The 16,917-nt window shown below is 53.6% G+C and overlaps 4 protein-coding genes across 6 annotated transcripts in view; 3 read left to right on the top strand and 1 right to left on the bottom strand.

The window, feature by feature from the left end:
- Positions 1 to 4: 4 nt before the first annotated feature.
- Positions 5 to 1,241, top strand: bbs1 (Bardet-Biedl syndrome 1; the record flags this gene model as incomplete). Its single annotated transcript, XM_076167920.1, has 2 exons — positions 5 to 166; positions 238 to 1,241. Coding segments are annotated over 2 exons (993 nt in total), but the record flags the coding sequence as incomplete, so codon positions are not given.
- Positions 1,242 to 1,607: 366 nt separating this feature from the next.
- LOC143014122 (leukocyte cell-derived chemotaxin-2-like) lies at positions 1,608 to 2,880 on the top strand. The gene is made up of 4 exons (XM_076167916.1): positions 1,608 to 1,749; positions 1,850 to 1,961; positions 2,049 to 2,200; positions 2,661 to 2,880. The coding sequence occupies exons 1-4, from the start codon at positions 1,710 to 1,712 to the stop codon at positions 2,825 to 2,827; spliced, it is 471 nt and encodes a 156-aa protein (XP_076024031.1). The 5' UTR covers positions 1,608 to 1,709; the 3' UTR covers positions 2,828 to 2,880.
- A 168-nt stretch (positions 2,881 to 3,048) lies between these two features.
- Positions 3,049 to 11,133, bottom strand: LOC143014125 (uncharacterized). Its single transcript, XM_076167919.1, has 22 exons — positions 11,009 to 11,133; positions 10,629 to 10,924; positions 10,433 to 10,459; positions 9,925 to 10,164; positions 9,651 to 9,761; positions 9,400 to 9,546; positions 8,875 to 8,955; positions 8,685 to 8,759; positions 7,937 to 8,003; positions 7,804 to 7,862; positions 7,482 to 7,726; positions 7,110 to 7,406; positions 6,298 to 6,390; positions 6,149 to 6,219; positions 5,925 to 6,066; positions 4,967 to 5,272; positions 4,764 to 4,848; positions 4,477 to 4,586; positions 4,151 to 4,318; positions 3,972 to 4,064; positions 3,589 to 3,724; positions 3,049 to 3,499 (listed from the first exon to the last, which is right to left on the bottom strand). Exons 1-22 carry the CDS (start codon positions 11,131 to 11,133, stop codon positions 3,453 to 3,455), a joined length of 3,021 nt encoding a protein of 1,006 aa, XP_076024034.1. The 3' UTR covers positions 3,049 to 3,452.
- Positions 11,134 to 13,304: 2,171 nt separating this feature from the next.
- The window catches only part of heatr1 (HEAT repeat containing 1), a 13,092-nt gene continuing 9,479 nt past the window's right edge, over positions 13,305 to 16,917 (top strand). For 2 of the 3 annotated variants that reach the window (XM_076167937.1, XM_076167935.1), the window contains exons 1-11: positions 13,305 to 13,397; positions 13,934 to 14,079; positions 14,177 to 14,393; positions 14,590 to 14,731; positions 15,266 to 15,367; positions 15,484 to 15,618; positions 15,690 to 15,901; positions 16,010 to 16,143; positions 16,278 to 16,371; positions 16,516 to 16,602; positions 16,691 to 16,808. In XM_076167937.1, the coding sequence (XP_076024052.1) occupies positions 13,938 to 14,079; positions 14,177 to 14,393; positions 14,590 to 14,731; positions 15,266 to 15,367; positions 15,484 to 15,618; positions 15,690 to 15,901; positions 16,010 to 16,143; positions 16,278 to 16,371; positions 16,516 to 16,602; positions 16,691 to 16,808 (1,383 nt within the window). In that variant the 5' untranslated portion in view covers positions 13,305 to 13,397; positions 13,934 to 13,937. Of the gene's footprint in view, positions 13,398 to 13,930; positions 14,080 to 14,176; positions 14,394 to 14,589; positions 14,732 to 15,265; positions 15,368 to 15,483; positions 15,619 to 15,689; positions 15,902 to 16,009; positions 16,144 to 16,277; positions 16,372 to 16,515; positions 16,603 to 16,690; positions 16,809 to 16,917 lie in introns of all 3 variants that reach the window. The other variant, XM_076167936.1, reaches the window with a different exon arrangement.

Raw genomic sequence — 16,917 nt, 5'->3', positions numbered from 1 at the left:
TGATGATGATGATGATGATGATGATGAAGATGTGTTTCTCCACAGAGAATCCTCCGGTCCAAAGTACTGCATCCAGCTTCCGTGTCACCCGGTGGGTTTGGTGAGGGTGGGCAAGGACGTGGTGGTGGGCGGAGCTGACGAGACCCTGCAGGGCTTCACCCAGAAGGTAACCACGCCCCTGGCCCCACCCCTGGCCCCGCCCCTCAGCCCCACCCCTGACCTGTGTTGTGTTTCCAGGGGAGGAAGCAGTGGAAGGTGGCCCTGCCCGCCCCCATCACCACCATGGCGGCCATGGACCTTCCCTCCAGGGGCTTCCAGGCCGTCCTGGTGGGTCTGGCCAACTGTGAGGTCCACCTGTACCGGGACAAGAACCTCCTCAGCACCATCAAGACGCCCGACGTGGTCACGGGGATCCGCTTCGGCCGGTACGGTCGCGAGGACGGGACGCTGATCCTGACCACCAGGGGCGGCGGCCTGATGGTGAAGATCCTGAAGAGGACGGCGGCGTTTGAGGACAGGGACAGCGCCCCCGGCCCCCCGGTGGCTCAGAGCGTCCGCCTCAACGTCCCCAAGAAGACCAAACTGTACGTGGACCAAACGCTGCGGGAGCGTGAGAACGGGCCGGCCATGCACCGCGCCTTCCAGATGGACCTCAGCCGCCTGCGCCTCGCCGCCGCCAAAGCCTACGTGAAGGCCCTGGAGTCCAGCATGGCCCCCGTGTCCAGCAGCCCCGCCCAGCCCCTCAAGATGAACGCCGTGGTCCAGGGCCTGGGCCCCTCCTTCAAACTCACCCTGAACATCCAGAACGCGGCGGCGTGCCGGCCCGTCGTGAACCTGGCCATCAGCTTCCTGTACGACCCGAGCCTGTACCACATGAGGAACCCGTACATGAAGATCCCCCTGCTGGTCCCTGGACTCATGTACCCGGTGGAGACCTTTGTGGAGTGCAGGAGCGACAAGGGCGTCTCTGACATCATCAAGGTGTTCGTCCTGCACGAGGGGCGGAGCGTCCCGCTGCTCAGCGCTCACATCAACATGCCCGTCAGCGAGGGGCTGCTCCTCAGCTGAGACGCTCCGTCAGCCGCTTGACCTCTGACCTCTGTGTGTGTAGATGCTGGACCTTTGAGTGTGAGGTTGTGTTTGTGTGTTTGTGTGTCACTGAAATAAATGAGCTTAATGATTAAAAAGACTGAACTTTGAGCTGTGACAGGAAGTGAAGATCAATACAGCAAAAAAACTGTGTGTGTGTGTGAGAGATAGTGTGTGATGTACTTTCCCTTTTTCTTGTAAACTGTTTAATGTTTGTCAACATACATCACAGCATTAGTTCACTTTCAGTCTCTGTGTGTGTGTGTGTGTGTGTGTGTGTGTGTGTGTGTGTGTGTGTGTGTGTGTGTGTGTGTGTGTGTGTGTGTGTGTGTGTGTGTGTGTGTGTGTGTGTGTGTGTGTGTGTGTGACATTTAGAGTTCTAAATGTTCCACACTCTGGTCTTTAGGAGGAAGCAGAAGTTGGTCAAACTTCTGGTTTTGTTGCGACTCATAAAGAGGAACACACACACACACACACACACACTTTGTCCACCTCTGGTTTCTTGTTTGCCTTTGTGTTCTGGACTTTTTACTGTGAGGTAAGTCGAGGGGGTGTGGCCACAGCTATAAAAGGCTCCTGATTGGCTGCCAGACTCCAGAGAGATCAGAGAACATTTCACCATGAAGACAGGAGTGAAAACAGCCACACTGCTGCTGCTGGGTAAGAAGACCAGAGACCTGTCTGTCTGACCAGAGAGCACCTGTCTCTCTCTGTCTGTCTGATTGTAGAGCGCCTGTCTCTCTCTGTCTGTGTGTCTCAGTCATGCTCAGTGTGAGTGACGGCGTTCGCTTCGGTCAGCTCTGCAGTGGAAACCCTAGCAACCAGAGGAGGACGGCGGACAGATGGGGCCAGGGACACTACGGCGCCTCACGGTAACACAACTACACAACCACACAACAGGCAGGTGACGTCACCGTGTTCAGAGGTGTGAGGTGACGTTTGTTTGTTTGCTGGCTCAGCCAGGGTCGGACTCACAAGGGCCTGGACATCACCTGTGCGGACGGCGCCACCGTCTACGCTCCGTTGGACGTGACGCTCCACGGAAAGCTCACCGTCTACACCGACCCCAGGAAGGCCGCCATCAACCAGGGCATCAACCTGAGATCAGGAGGTCTGACAGCTCAGGGCCTTGGTGACAGGTCCAAGGATTGATAAGTAGTGAGCCCAGCATAGAGATGAGTCTGAGGGTCAAAGGTCACATGTTTAAAGCCACAGTCCTGGATCAGAGCCAGTGGGTCAGACTCAGACTTGATCAGACGATGAAGTCAGACTGCAGCTGAACTTTAATCATCAGTCATCTCATGCTGACAAAGGCTCAGTACTTATCAATCAACCCTTATTACACAGTAATTTCCTTTTGGGATAATAAACTTTTATGTTATCCTGTCTCAGTATTCCTACCATGGCTGCCCTGACACTGTGTGTGTGTGTGTGTGTGTGTGTGTGTGTGTGTGTGTGTGTGTGTGTGTGTGTGTGTGTGTGTGTGTGTGTGTGTGTGTGTGTGTGTGTGTGTGTGTGTGTGTGTGTGTGTGTGTGTGTGTGTGTGTGTGTGTGTGTGTGTGTGTGTGTAGATCTGTGCTTCAAGCTGTTCTACGTGCGTCCTGTGCAGACCTCTGGGTCGCTCCTGAAGGGGGCGGAGCTTGGCACCATGCTGCCCATGCAGAGCGTGTACCTGGGCATCACCTCGCACGTGCACGTCCAGATGTGCAACAAGTCCGACCCAACCCCATACTTCTGAGGGAACACACACACACACACACACTTTTTAAAATAAAGCTCTGTCTCTTTGAATCGTCTGAGGTTTTTGTTTTCATTCGAGCTGCGACCCAAAAACCTCTCAGCTGATCGCCCCCTGACCTTCAGGTGGAGCTGAGCGGTGATCATAAGGTCCCAGAACCATCTGAGCTGCACCGTGAGGCCCAGCAGGTTCTGTTCCATCCCTCAGTCTTAACCCTTTGTAGCCTGGCTTCCTCATCATGGATCATAATTATTCAGTCACTGAATTCTTTCATTTAAACTTTTAGCACATATAAAACCAAAAACTAAAATTTCACATCTTTATTCTGACATTTCTTCACTCAAATCACAGAACAGAAATATTTACATGTTAAAGATTAAAGAATAAAAACATTAGAGTTTATTTCTCTCCACTAACCTGAAGACCTTTAAATAAATAAGAGACATTTAGTGAAGTTTGACTTCTGATCATGGCTGAGCTTTGATTCATCACTAAGAGGCGACAGTCACCATGACGACGTCACTGGAACAAACGAGCTGCAGCCGCTCGTCTCCGCGTGAAACCAGAGGTCAGAGGTCACGGGTCAGGGTGACAGCAGCACTGCAGTTCAGTCGATCAATAAAAACTAAGAGACGTCTGCTTTGATTTCCTCCCCGAATTCCAAACTGCTCTCTATGGAAACGTATTCCCAGCAGAAGAAAGCGACGTCATGAAAGTGTTGACCTGCGGTGACCTTCAGCCGCCGCCCTGTTCAAGCCCACCTGAGCTCAGCGGGGGGTCCTCAGCTGTCCCAGGGGTCCCGTGCACTCTGAAGCGGTACAGGCAGGTGTAGTCATGGTGACCCCAGTTAGACAGAACCTGGACCTGGATGAGCTGGAAGGCCTCCTCGTTCTCCTCCTACAAGACACAGAAGAAAACACTGAGGAGGCTGGGAAAGATCAGACGACCAGCGCACCACCTGCCAGACCGTGATGCCTTTGAGTCACGCTGGAAAGTGGGAAACGCCAGTTTTACAACTTGGAATCTAAAACCAAGCAGCCGAGCGAGTCGTCAGAGTGTTGATCTGCTGCCTCCCAGTGCTGATGAGCACTTGAACGCAGCACGGAGTCAGGCTGAGCCCTCAGGTCCTCCTGCTGTCACTCACAGCGACACTGAAGGTCTGCAGAGCCTCTCCCTCCTCTTCATACGTGTAGGAGCCCAGCAGCTTCCCCTCCTCCTGGCTCTCCTCCTCCAGACCCTCAAACACAAACACAACACAGCACAGGTCACACAAAGTCCCAGGGCCCCTCCTGGATCCTGGTCTGGGGGTCCTCAGCCTCTTACGTATACAGAGAAGCCTCTAGGGGCGCTGTGGAGCGTCCCGTCAGGAGCCAGGGCTCGGGGGATGTGCTCCAGGGAGAAGGAGGAGGGGACGATCGTCATGGAGAGCCGCACCACCAGGAAGCCTTGAGAGCCTCTGAAGGGCCAGCAGTTTCCTGGGTGGACGTCAGGCTGAAGAAGAGGAGGTCAGACAGAACCAACGCTCTTCATCACTTCAGACTAATGCTCTCTCTCTGTGTGTGTGTGTGTGTGTGTGTGTGTGTGTGTGTGTGTGTGTGTGTGTGTGTGTGTGTGTGTGTGTGTGTGTGTGTGTGTGTGTGTGTGTGTACCTGTATGACGGCTCGGGGCGACTGAGAGAAATACCACAGAGGAAGACCAAACACACTGAGCAGAGCCGCCTGGGTCTGATACGTCTCAGAGCAGCTCAGGATGCTGCCCCCTGCAACACAGACAGACAGACAGACAGACACACACACACACACACACACTCTCTGTGAAGGTGCATCATTGTGCAGAAGGTCTGTAGTTTGAGTCCAGACCACACTGGGTCTCAGAGTGTTAAAGAAAAGTGAGACAGACACAAGGACAAGAGGACACACAGCCGTGAGTGTCTGACCTCCAGACTCCAGAGCGTAGTCGGCCAGGCCGGTCCCATCCTGAGCGTAGAGCCGCAGAGCGTCCTTCACTAAGACCCGGACGTCCTGGACAGAGCAGCAAACAAACGACTCATCACTCAAGAGAAGAAGAAGAAGAAGAAGAAGAAGAAGAAGGAGGAGGAGAGGAAGGAGGAGGAGAGGAAGGAGCAGCAGAGTTGTGTACCTCCTCTGTCACGCCGTCTCCAGCAGCTCCTCTGCTCTCTGTGGGCGTGCACCTGGGCGTGGGCGTGGCCGGGCCCTCCAGCTGCTCCAGCTGCTCCAGCTGCTCCAGCTGCTCCAGCTGCAGGCTGATGTTCTGCAGGAGCCGGAGCTCCAGGGAGGACAGAGCGCTCTGAAGCTCCCCGCCGCTCACATAGCGCTCTGTCAGCCACTGCAGCAGAGAGACAGGCAGGCTGGACGACTCAACGCCACTCTGCAACTGGTTCCCATAGAAGACCACCCGCATCTCCTCACGCACCTGAGCAGAGACCTGAGGGGAGGAGAGGAGGGGAGGGGAGGAGGGGAGGGGAGGGGAGAAGGAGAGGAGGGGAGGAGAGAGGTGAAGGAGAGGGGAGAAGGAGAGGAGGGGAGGAGAGGAGAGGAAAAGGAGAGGAGGGGAGGGGTGAAGGAGAGGAGGGGAGGGGAGGAGGGGAGGGGAGGGGTGAAGGAGAGGAGGGGAGGGGAGGGGAGGAGGGGAGGGGAGGGGTGAAGGAGAGGAGAGAGGTGAAGGAGAGGGGAGAAGGAGAGGAGGGGAGGAGAGGAAAAGGAGAGGAGGAGAGGAGAGGAGAGGAGGGGAGGGGTGAAGGAGAGGAGAGGAAAAGGAGAGGAGAGGAAAAGGAGAGGAGGAGAGGAGGGGAGGGGAGAAGGAGAGGAGAGGAAAGAGGTGAGGGGAGAAGGAGAGGAGGGGAGGGGAGGAGGGGAAAGGAGAGGAGAGGAGGGGAGGGGAGAAGGAGAAGGAGAGGAGGGGAGGGGAGGGGAGAAGGAGAGGAGGGGAGAAGGAGAAGGAGAGGAGAGGAGGAGAGGAGAGGAGAGGAGGGGAGGGGAGGGGAGAGGAGAGCAGAAGGAGAGGAGAGGAGAGGTGAAGGAGAGGAGAGGTGAAGCCGGACCTCAGAGCTTCCAGCCTCCATCAGACCTTCACCCACCGTGTGATGGATCTGCTCCAGGCCTTCACACCGATCCAGACAGCCTGACAGTCCGTCCACTTCCTGTCTGACGCTCTGCAGAGCCGACTCCAGCTCCACTACGTCCGCCACCAATGCATCATGGGACAGGCTGTCAGCATGGCTGCAGGAGGAGGAAGATGATGGAGGGTCATGATCAGCCCTACATAGAGGAGCTCTATCCTCCTCCTGCTGCTTCCTGTTACCTGAGGGGGGTCGGGCCCGTCAGCGGCGATGGAGCGTGGCGTGCGGCAGCTTCCTGTCGCAGCAGAAGCTCCTGCATGAAAGAAGAAGAAAGGTGAAGCAGGAACCACAGGAACAACGCTGCCCTCTGGTGGCGTGTGTGTGTCGGTACCTCAGCCCGGGCAGAAACCTTCTGGACCTGCAGCTCCAGATCCTCCAGAAGAGACGCCTGCCTCTGCTGCTGCTCCTCCTGCTGCTGCTGTATCTGTGTACACACACACACACACACACACACAGGATCAAAAAGTCAAGAAGAACAAGACCAATACAGGACAGGCGCCGCCATGTTTGTACAACAGTGCTCCACGCCGCTGCTTTCCACCAGAAGCCAGAGAGAAACAGCAATGGAGCGAGCAGGAACCAGCGGAGGAGCTGATGACTTCCTCCGCTGGTCCGTAACCACAACCTTTCTGTTACTCACACCAGGAGAAAGGAAGTCAGATTGTTCCTAACTCCATGAGAGTGGCAGAATGAACACGCAGTATGCCGCTTGTAAGAGAATAATAATTCAATAATGATCAAACACGTCACTGAGTCAGGGAGGCGGGGTCTCAAGAGGCCAACCAGCAACTTACATTCAGCTGTTTATCTTTAAATCTGTTTCAATAAAACTGCAGCACACAAAGATATGTAAAGAAGATCAAATCAAATCAATGAAATGCCTCAAGACTAAAAGAAAAAAGGTGGGAGCGCTACAGGAGGAGGAGTTCTCCTGGATGGGAGCAGGACGGGACAGGAAGTCTTTTTTACTCTGGCCTGGGACAAGATTTTTTCTGTGGGACGGGACGGGACGGGACAGGGCGGGACGGGACAGGACGGGACGACACGATACGGGACGGGACGATACGGGACGGGACGGGACACACAAGTCTGTCTTGATGCGTCTGTGCCTCATAGAGGTTCATAGAGGAGCTGATCTGTCACCTGCTCTCTGTAGAGCCGCTCCTCCTCCAGCTGAGTCCTGAGCTGGTCCAGCTTCTGGTCCAGCTTCTGGTCCAGCTTCTGGTCCAGCTTCTGGTCCAGCAGACTGCTCAGCCAGGGTTCAGGCTCAGCCTCAGGTGTGTGTGTGGGGCTCATGTCCTGGTACATGTGGACGACCTCCTGGTGTCTCTGCTCCGCCTGATGACTTCCTGCCTCCACACGCTCCCACAGAGCAGACAGACGCTGCTCTAGCTGAAGGAGCTGCTCAGACTGAGGAGGAGGCGGCCGCTCTGCTTCCTCCTGCACAAACATCAAAGCCTCATTTCATCCGAAGAAGAGTCAGGGTCATGTGATCATGTGAGGCTCAGTCAGTACCTGCTGACCCGTGTGGGGCTCTGCCAGCTGAGGAGGACTGTGTGGAGGCTCCACGTACGTCTGCACCTCCCTGCACTCCTCCTCCTCCTCTTCCTTCTCCTCTTCATCCTCGGCAGGAGCGTTCTCTGAAGAGGTGAAGGACGAGACGGAGGACAGGCTGGGGACGACAGAGGCGGGCAGGGCCGTCATGTCCATCACCGACGGGAGGACGGACTGGAAACCAGCTGGACGGAACCAGTACAGGCCTGAGGAGGACCAGATCAGGACCAGATCAGGGCCTGCAGGTCCCAGGCCCGGATCTGACCACAACACATGTACTCACTGAAGAGGAGGAGCAGCAGGAGCAGCAGGAGGAGGAAGATCAGGAGCCTCTGGAGGAACCTGGAGGACACCAGCACAGAGTGTGTGTGTGTGTGTGTGTGTGTGTGTGTCACACACACAGGATGAGGACTTACTTAGACTGCCGAGCTGCATGATGACATCGCTTCTGTAACCACCTGAACACATCAGCTGCTGCTCTACCTGAGGACACACACACACACACACACACACACACACACACACACACACACACACACACACACACACACACACACACACACACACACACACACACACACACACACACACACACACACACACACACACACACACACACACACACACAGAGAGAGAGATCAAAGTGTGCAGAGAGAGAAACAGAGCAGCTAAACTGACAGCATGCAGCTTCACCAGGGAGAAGAGAAGAAGCCCCGCCCTGTAGACCTCGACCTCTGACCCTGAGGCTCCTCCCAGTCCTACAGGAGCTCAGGCCCAGCAGGTGAGGAGAGGCTCAGAGAGCTGCTGAGGCTTAGAAACCTGTGGGCTCACAGCTCCTCTGCCTTGAAGGAGGCATCATCTACACCTACAGCTTCATGCTTCAACTACAAACAGAGCTAAGCTACAGGCAGGCAGGGTGAAAGGTCACACAGGGCCTGAGGAAGGTTGACCTGTGTAGCAGCCGGCGCTGTGTGTGGCAGAGAGGAGGCTCCTGGAGAGAGGCCCTGCTGCTGAGGCTGCACTCTGAGCCAGCAGCAACACACACCACACTGAGGAGGAGCACACACACACACACACACACGTGATCACACTCAGAGGAGCACCGGGCTCAAAGGAGGAAAGAGGGGAGAGGAGAGGAGAGGAGAGGAGAGGAGCTGAGTGAACCTGTGAACACTGTGGCGCTCCACAGCAGACCCAAGACCTGAGAGCCAACTGAGGACCAGGAGGAAGAGGATGGAGCTGAGGAGGAGGAGGAGGAGGAATAGGAGACAAAGGTGAGCTGGCATCATGGCGTCCTTACAGTGGGCACTCTCTCTCACACACACACACGCACAGAGAGATCAATGAGACTCACACACTGATCCGTTGGGCTTCGCCTCCTTCTGCCCGCTGGCTGACTCCTTGGGGATCATGTCTCCGTGGTAACCGGGCCGAGCTGAAACACAGAGGCTGAAAGTCAGAACTCACCTGGGCCGACGCTCAGAGGAAGAAGTGAAGACGAAGAAGAAACCCGACTGCAGAGAATCACAGTGAGAGGTGGAGGGGGGGGGGGTCGTTTGCATGTCACCACGGCAACAGCCAAAGCAAATGGTGGCAGCAAATTTGTTTGAGGTGAACCTGAGGAAGAGAGAAGCCAGTGTGTGTGTGTGTGTGTGTGTGTGTGTGTGTGTGTGTGTGTGTGTGTGTGTGTGTGTGTGTGTGTGTGTGTGTGTGTGTGTGTGTGTGTGTGTGTGTGTGTGTGTGTGTGTGTGTGTGTGTGTGTGTGTGTGTGTGAGATCAAACAGTCCAGGTGCTCAGGAAGGAGGAGGAGTTCATGCGTTACTGAGGCTCTCACACACACACACACACACACACACACACACACTCTGGTGACCTGTACCTCGGTGCTCCACAGCCTTTGGGTTCCCTGGGCCCTGCTGGAGGAGCTCAGAGGTCCCTCTGTGACACGCCCCCCACATCTGAACCACTACAGACGCTACATGAGCTGCACCCGCCCAGACGCAGCTCACACAGGACCGCAGCACACCTGCAGGAGGGAAGCCACGCCCACACCGCCGCAGCTCATTAACAACAACCACACACACGGCACAAACACTCAGTCCTGGTTCAGTACTGGGGGGGCGGGGCTACCTGCGGCCTCCTGGTGCTTCTGGCGGTACAACAGAGTGATCAGGCTCAGCAGACAGACAGCTGATGTGCTGATCACACACACAGCTCTGTCCCACACACACGCCAGCAGGCCTGATGGAACACGGCAACACACACATCAGCCCCCCAGGGACACTCCCACATTTACCACCCAGGTATAACACACATCATTGAAGTTACTATGGTGACGTGAAGGCCAGGGGTCGGATTATAAAACGTGTGGTTGTCATGGTGACTGATGATCATATGGTCTCACCTGTCCGGCTCTTGCGGCTGCGGTCCCTGCAGTAGATGGTGGAGGGGCCCTGGTCTGTGACCTCCGGCGGCCCTGGGGAGCCCAGCGAGGAGGAGGCGGCCTCTCTGGAGGACAGAGCGGCGGTCCCGTCTGGGCGCCGCTCGCAGCCTGTACAGTAGTTTGGCGTGTGGGCAGAGCCTTTGTGACAGCGGCCGTCCCCTTGACCAATCAGAGTGCTGTTTGCAACGACAGTGCTGCTCTCTGGAACGAGCACACACACACACACACACACACACACACACACACACACACACACACACACACACACACACACACACACACACACACACACACACACACACACACACACACACACACACACACACACACACACACACACACACACACACACACACACACACACACACACACACACACACACACACACACACACACACACACACACACAATTATTCTTTGTTGTTGTTAATTATTCTTCCGCACAGCAGCTGACCTTTGATGAACTGACCTTTTGGGTCCAGGCCCTGATCCAAACCTGCTCAGAGACACAAGCACATCGTCATGACGACCCTGCAGACACACTCACACATGGATGAACTCTGATGATCTGATGTGTTTCCCTAAATGCTCCACTTAGAAAACTAAATGTACAAATGTGATCAAAACGCAACAACTGTCACATCAGGAGTAAAACTCAGCTGTACCCCAGAGACCCTGGACCAGGGTGGAGTCGTGGACCAGGGTAGAGTCCAGGACCAAGGTGGACTCGTGGCTCAGAGTAGACTCGTGGCTCAGAGTGGACTCGTGGCTCAGAGTGGACTCGTGGCTCAGAGTGGACTCGTGGCTGGAGGAGTGGTGGAGCATGGAGGAGAGCAGCGAGGCGTCTGAGGCCACGCTGTGAAGGCTGCTGTCATGGAGAGACCAAGAGCTCCGCTTACAAGGAGTCTGAACCAGCAGCGGCTCAGAGCAGGAGAGCTGGGAGCGACGGGACTTCAGGGACCTGAGGGAGGGAGAGAGAGAGAGAGAGACAGCTGATCAGAGAGACAGGACAGATGAGAGCAGCTGATGGAGATCTGAAACCTGCCTGCTGCTCTTCCATCCAGGTCCTCCCACACTGAAGGAGGCGCTGCTGGGCGTCAGGCTGCGGTCCAGCTGAGCCTCCTCTCCATAGGAGTGAGTGGTGTGGAGGCGAAGGCTGCGTCTGGACATGATGGGACGCCCCGCAACACAAAGGACCTGCTGCTCCTTCTCCACTGCCAAGGAGGAGTAACTGGAGCTGCAGCAGAGGAGGAGGAGGACAGACTGATTACCCATTAATCAGCTCATCAAAGCTCTTGGCCATTCTAGCACACCAACATGATGAATCCCTATCTAGCGCCACCAGCAGGACAAAACAGACTCTGATCATGACAACATGCCGCTCTCAGCATCAGTCTGACATGTTAGAGCTGAGCCTGGTTTTTATATTTGGTTTCACGGTGCGCACACACACACACACACACACACACACACACACACACACACACACACACACACACACACACACACACACACACACACACACACACACACACACACACACACACACACACACACACACACACACACACACACACACACACACACACTTGAGGTATACACACAGGTCAGTCCAGCCCCAGCTGCGCAGGTCCACCTCCTCGTCCTCACACACGCACATTACATACAACACACACACGTCAACACACAGACACACACGTCTACACACAGACACACACGTCTACACACAGATTCACACGTCTAAGAAACACACAGAGAAACTCTTGTGGTGGCTGCACACTTTAGGTTCCTACACAGCACTTCCTGTTGTGAACACAATGCAGGTCAAGGGGCTGATTAAACCCCGCCCACATGCACACAAAAAATAAAGTTAAACATTGTCCAAGATAAAAAAAATAAACAAAATGGAATAAATCATTTGAGTATCCAGACTGACTGTAGTCTTAAGGGTTAAACCAGTTAGATGCAGATCATTGATCATATCCATAAAAACAAATCCGTATAAATGAAACTAAATGCAAATAAATCACAGGGAGGCGCAATAAAAGCCTCGTGAGCTCGTGTCAGCTCTCAGCCAATCAGCGTGGAGCTCAGGGAGCATGAAGCCAACATGGACGAATGAGAGTCTGCGAGGGGAGGAGCCCCGCGAAGTACGAACTGTCGATGTGCTAACGTTAGCGTGGAAACATGGGCCTTTAAAAGTGTACTTCCGTTACAGAATGACGCAGCAGAGAGCACAAAGTTAAACTTACTCACACAGAGGAATCTTCAGAAAACACTTCAAGACAGTGCTCTTTACGTTAAGCTAGCTACAGCGCTAACAGCCGGCCGGTAAACGCAGACATAAACGGTTCTCTGAGCACCGTAACGTCTCTCACACAGACGCACTTTGTGGGGGTAAACGTGTTATAAACGACGACTGACACGCAATAAATAACAAAACAGCCCTTTAAACATGTTGCGGTCTGAGTGACGTGAAGGAAACAACGCAAACTCTTCCGGCTTTATAGAGGCGGCGTTGATTATCGCCCCCGTGTGGCAGGAGTAATGAATGACTCCGGCGGAAACACTATCAAAGATAGTAGATAGTAATGAGATGCTTACTCTCCTTTACGCCTGTACGCCCTCCTTCGTGATACTGGAAATACATTAGCTATTTACATTATATATACACTTACATATATATACAAATAAATATACACACATCAGTCCGCGTCATCTGAAACGTCTTGAATCCCAATATAATATAAATAATAATAAGTATTAGAGTGCTAGTGCCAGTTTTCGAAGTATAAACTAGAGCTTTCGAGACTTTTGAGGAGAAAAAGCAATAACATATGGAGCATAAAAACTGCAAAGTTGGTTTTGATGTCCATAAGTATTTAATTTCCCTAATATTTGGTAGCCCTTATACTCTGTCGTATAAACATTAAAATGCTACTACTACGAATGAGGATAATAATAAAAATAATAATAACAATCTTCTCTCGGTCTCTGTGTAAGATGTTACGCTCTGACACAGAGTGTAAATATTCTACTTTGTAAGAAAAGTATGAAATTAGTTTAGTTTTCTTTTTCTGATTTGCCTCAATCCAACAACCTCTCACGTTTAAAGCGGCCCAATAAACGAAGCCGGATGTAGATGGGAGGGAATCACCACCTCCGTCGACATAAGGAGCGGGATTAGGACTCTTTTTTGAAGTAGTTTTACTTATTTTAGAGAAGTGGATACTCTCTACCGTAAAATTCGCAATAAAGAGGAATAACTTAAGGCTTTAAAAAAAAATAAAAAAAACGAAACACTGATGAACCGGAAGTTGATGCTTCCCTGAAGGGTCACTGCGGCGCGGCCATCAACAACGATCTAACCCACGTGGATTCAAAGCTTCGCTGAACAGGTTTGGATCGTTGAGGCGTCTATTCAGCATCTATAGGTTTGTTGTTACGTTATCTCTTTATATATGTTTATGTAATAAACCCTACACGTGTCTGTTAATACTGACAGCAGAGCGGGAATGTTATACAATGATTTCCTTCATGTAGTTAAAATGAAACGAGACACAAAAAGCATCATTCGTGTTTACTTACTCACCGGGAAGAGGAATTTGGCTTTAGATTGTTACAAAAAGCTTAAGAACTTATCAATGTTTAGTTTGCCACCTAAGTTAGTCCTGAGAAATATTTACTTTGTTTTCAGTAAATTTACTTCATTCTCCAAATCTGTTTTTCAATACTCATACGTCACAGCTTCGAGGCGGAGAAGTCAAAGTAATGATATAGTACTAACGCTTAGTTAACAGCCGAATGAGAGTCTAAAAGAGAGTCACGGAGTTCAACAAGATGACATCATACACCTTTGATTTATGCTCAAGATGTTTGCTTTGTTTTCATTTAGATCTGTGTTTAGGTATGGAAGATGCTATTATTCCTGTGTGTGTGTGTGTGTGTGTGTGTGTGTGTCAGTCAGCAGCACCATGACGTCTCTGGCTCACCAGCTGAAGAGGCTTGCTCTGCCTCAGAATGACCCCAGCGTCCTGGCACGCAGAGAAGTGGCCTCGCTGCTCTTTGACCCCAAAGATGCTGCAACCATGGACCGCAGCACCTTCTACGCTCTAGGTAGCACAACCGAAAGCCTCTGCTCTCCATGTTGATACGCTGGTGAGGATGATGATGATGATGATGTCTAACCTCTACCCTCTTGCGCCCCCTGCAGGCTGCACAGGGCTGGAGGAGCTGCTGGGAATCGAACCCGCCCTTTCTGAGTTTCAGGAGACTCTGTTCAGTCCGGCATCCGTGACTCTGGAGCGCAGCGTCCAGTCCAAAGAGGTCAACGAGAAGCTGGATGCCGGCATCTCGCTCTTCCTCGCTCGCATCTGCCCGTACTTCCTCCTCAAACCTGCTCACAAGTGCATCGAGTGGCTGGTGCACCGGTGAGTCGTTCATCCTTTCATCTCTGACACTGCTACAAGTCACAGCGGCCCAGTCTGAAACCTCGTGTGTGTGTGTGTGTGTGTGTGTGTGTGTGTGTGTGTGTGTGTGTGTGTGTGTGTGTGTGTGTGTGTGTGTGTGTGTGTGTGTGTGTGTGTGTGTGTGTGTGTGTGTGTGTGTGTGTGTGTGTGTGTGTAGTTTCCATGTCCAGCTGTATAACACAGACAGTCTGCTGGCGTGTGCGCTGCCGTATCACGACACAAACATCTTTGTCCGAGTGGTGCAGCTCCTCAAGATCAAAGAGACCAACAACCGCTGGAGCTGGCTGCACTGTCTGCAGGTGAGAGAGACAGAGAGAGAGAGAGAGGGAGAGAGAGAGCGAGAGGGAGAGGGAGAGAGAGAGAGAGAGAGAGGGGGGGGGGAGAGAGAGAGAGGGGGAGAGAGAGAGACAGAGAGACAGAGAGAGAGGGAGAGGGAGAGAGAGGGGGGGGGGAGGGGGAGAGAGAGGGGGGGAGAGAGACAGAGAGGGAGAGGGAGAGAGAGAGAGAGAGGGGGGGGGAGAGGGGGGAGAGAGAGGGAGAGAGGGGGGGGGAGGGGGGGAGAGAGAGAATGAGAGAGAGACAGAGACAGAGAGAGAGAGAGGGAGAGAGAGAGAGACAGAGAGAGAGAGAGACAGAGAGAGAGAGAGAGAGACAGAGAGACAGAGAGAGGGGGGGAGAGGGAGAGAGAGAGAGAGAGAGAGACAGAGAGAGAGAGAGACAGAGAGAGAGAGAGAGAGAGAGAGAGACAGAGAGAGAGACAGAGAGAGAGAGAGAGAGACAGAGAGAGAGAATTAGTTGATATTGATTGTTGATATAGAGTGTTTGTGTTACAGAAACCTGGGGTCCCTCTGTCCAGAGGAGCTCTGGTTGCTCACTGCTGCACAGACCTGAGCTTCATGGACTTCATCTGTAACCTGGTGACACACTCCATCAAGGTGAGTGTGTGTGTGTGTGTGTGTGTGTGTGTGTGTGTGTGTGTGTGTGTGTGTGTGTGTGTGTGTGTGTGTGTGTGTGACCTCTGACCTCTGACCCCGCTGCTGTCCCTGCTCAGGCGTATCCAGAGCGTCCAGGCTCTCAGCTCAGAGCGATCTTCTCCTTCTACGTCTCCACCATGGTCTCTGCTCTGGACGCTCTGGACAGAGTGTCAGACACCGTCGTCTCCAAACTGCTGCCCTACATCCAGAGGGTAAGACGTCGCTCACAGTGCGGCTCTCTGCTGCGTGTCTGCTGTGTTGTCATGACGATGTGTCCCCACAGGGCCTGAGGTCGCCGCTGGACGACTACAGGGCCGCCTCCTACATGCTGCTGTGCCAGCTGTCCGTCAAGGTGGAGATGGAGTCCAGCCTGGTGGACACGCTCGCCCTGCAGGTCAGCAGGTCGCTGCTCAGACAGCCGGCGCTGGAGAGGGAGGGGCTAGGCTGCCTCATCGTCCTGCTGCAGAACCAGAGGGGCGGAGCTGTGGGGCCCAGGTAGGGCAGACGCCAGGGGGCGGAGTCTCCTGGGACCAGAACAACCACAGCTACGTAATCCTGCAGAGCTGTGTGTCTGAGTGTGTGTGTGTGTGTGTGTCTCCTCAGGGCCTTCAGCCTTCTGTGCTCCATGCCGTCTCTGGTCCCGACCCTACAGGTGATGTCAGAGGGTCATGATGTCACTCCTCTGCTTGGTTACCTGCTGCCTCACCTGGTCCACGCTGCCTTCACTGACGGCTCGGGTCAGAACCTGCACACACACACACACACACAGGAACCTCAGCCTTCTGTGCTCCAGGTTCACCTGAGCAGAACCACAGCAGGTCATTGGTTCAGGACCCAGGTCTTAAGTGTGTGTTGGTGTTTTGTGTTCCAGATGAGTGTGAGGAAGAGGTCAGTCACGTCGGCGTGTTGGAGTCCATCCTGCGATCGGTTCCTCTGAACAAAGGCCTGGACGCCACCTTGGCTCGGTACACACACACACACACACACACACACACACACACACACACACACACACACACACAGAACAAAGAGGACATACTCAGACAGTGTGAGAGGAGGTCCAGGTCCTGATGAGTGTGTGTGTGTGTGTGTGTGTGTGTGTGTGTCAGGCTGCTGCTGGAGGAGTACCTGGGTCAGTCGTCCTCTGAGCCGCTCCACCAGCGCCTCGCCCCTCTGATCCACCTGCTGGAGTCCAGGTGAGCCAACGCCGACCACGCCTAGAACACAGCTGAGCCCAGACTGTCAACGCTGACTCTGTGTGTGTGTGTGTGTGTGTGTGCTCAGGTACCATGGAGCTCTGGATTCTGTTCTGTCAGCTCATGTGAGCGACACCAGCAGCCCAGAGCAGAAACGTCTCTTTCATCACTTCCTGTCTCTGTCCATGAGCAGTGGAAAATATCAGGTAGGTGTGTGTGTGTGTGTGTGTGTGTGTGTGTGTGTGTGTGTGTGTGTGTGTGTGTGTGTGTGTGTGTGTGTGTGTGTGTGTGTGTGTGTGTGTGTGTGTGTGTGTG

Source organism: Genypterus blacodes, unplaced genomic scaffold (genome assembly GCF_046128005.1).
Source record: "Genypterus blacodes isolate CSIRO-AG114 ecotype Tasmania unplaced genomic scaffold, CSIRO-AGI_Gbla_v1 ptg000181l_1, whole genome shotgun sequence".
Classification (NCBI taxonomy): Eukaryota; Metazoa; Chordata; class Actinopteri; order Ophidiiformes; family Ophidiidae; genus Genypterus; species Genypterus blacodes.
This window is presented reverse-complemented; position numbering and strand designations above follow the sequence as displayed.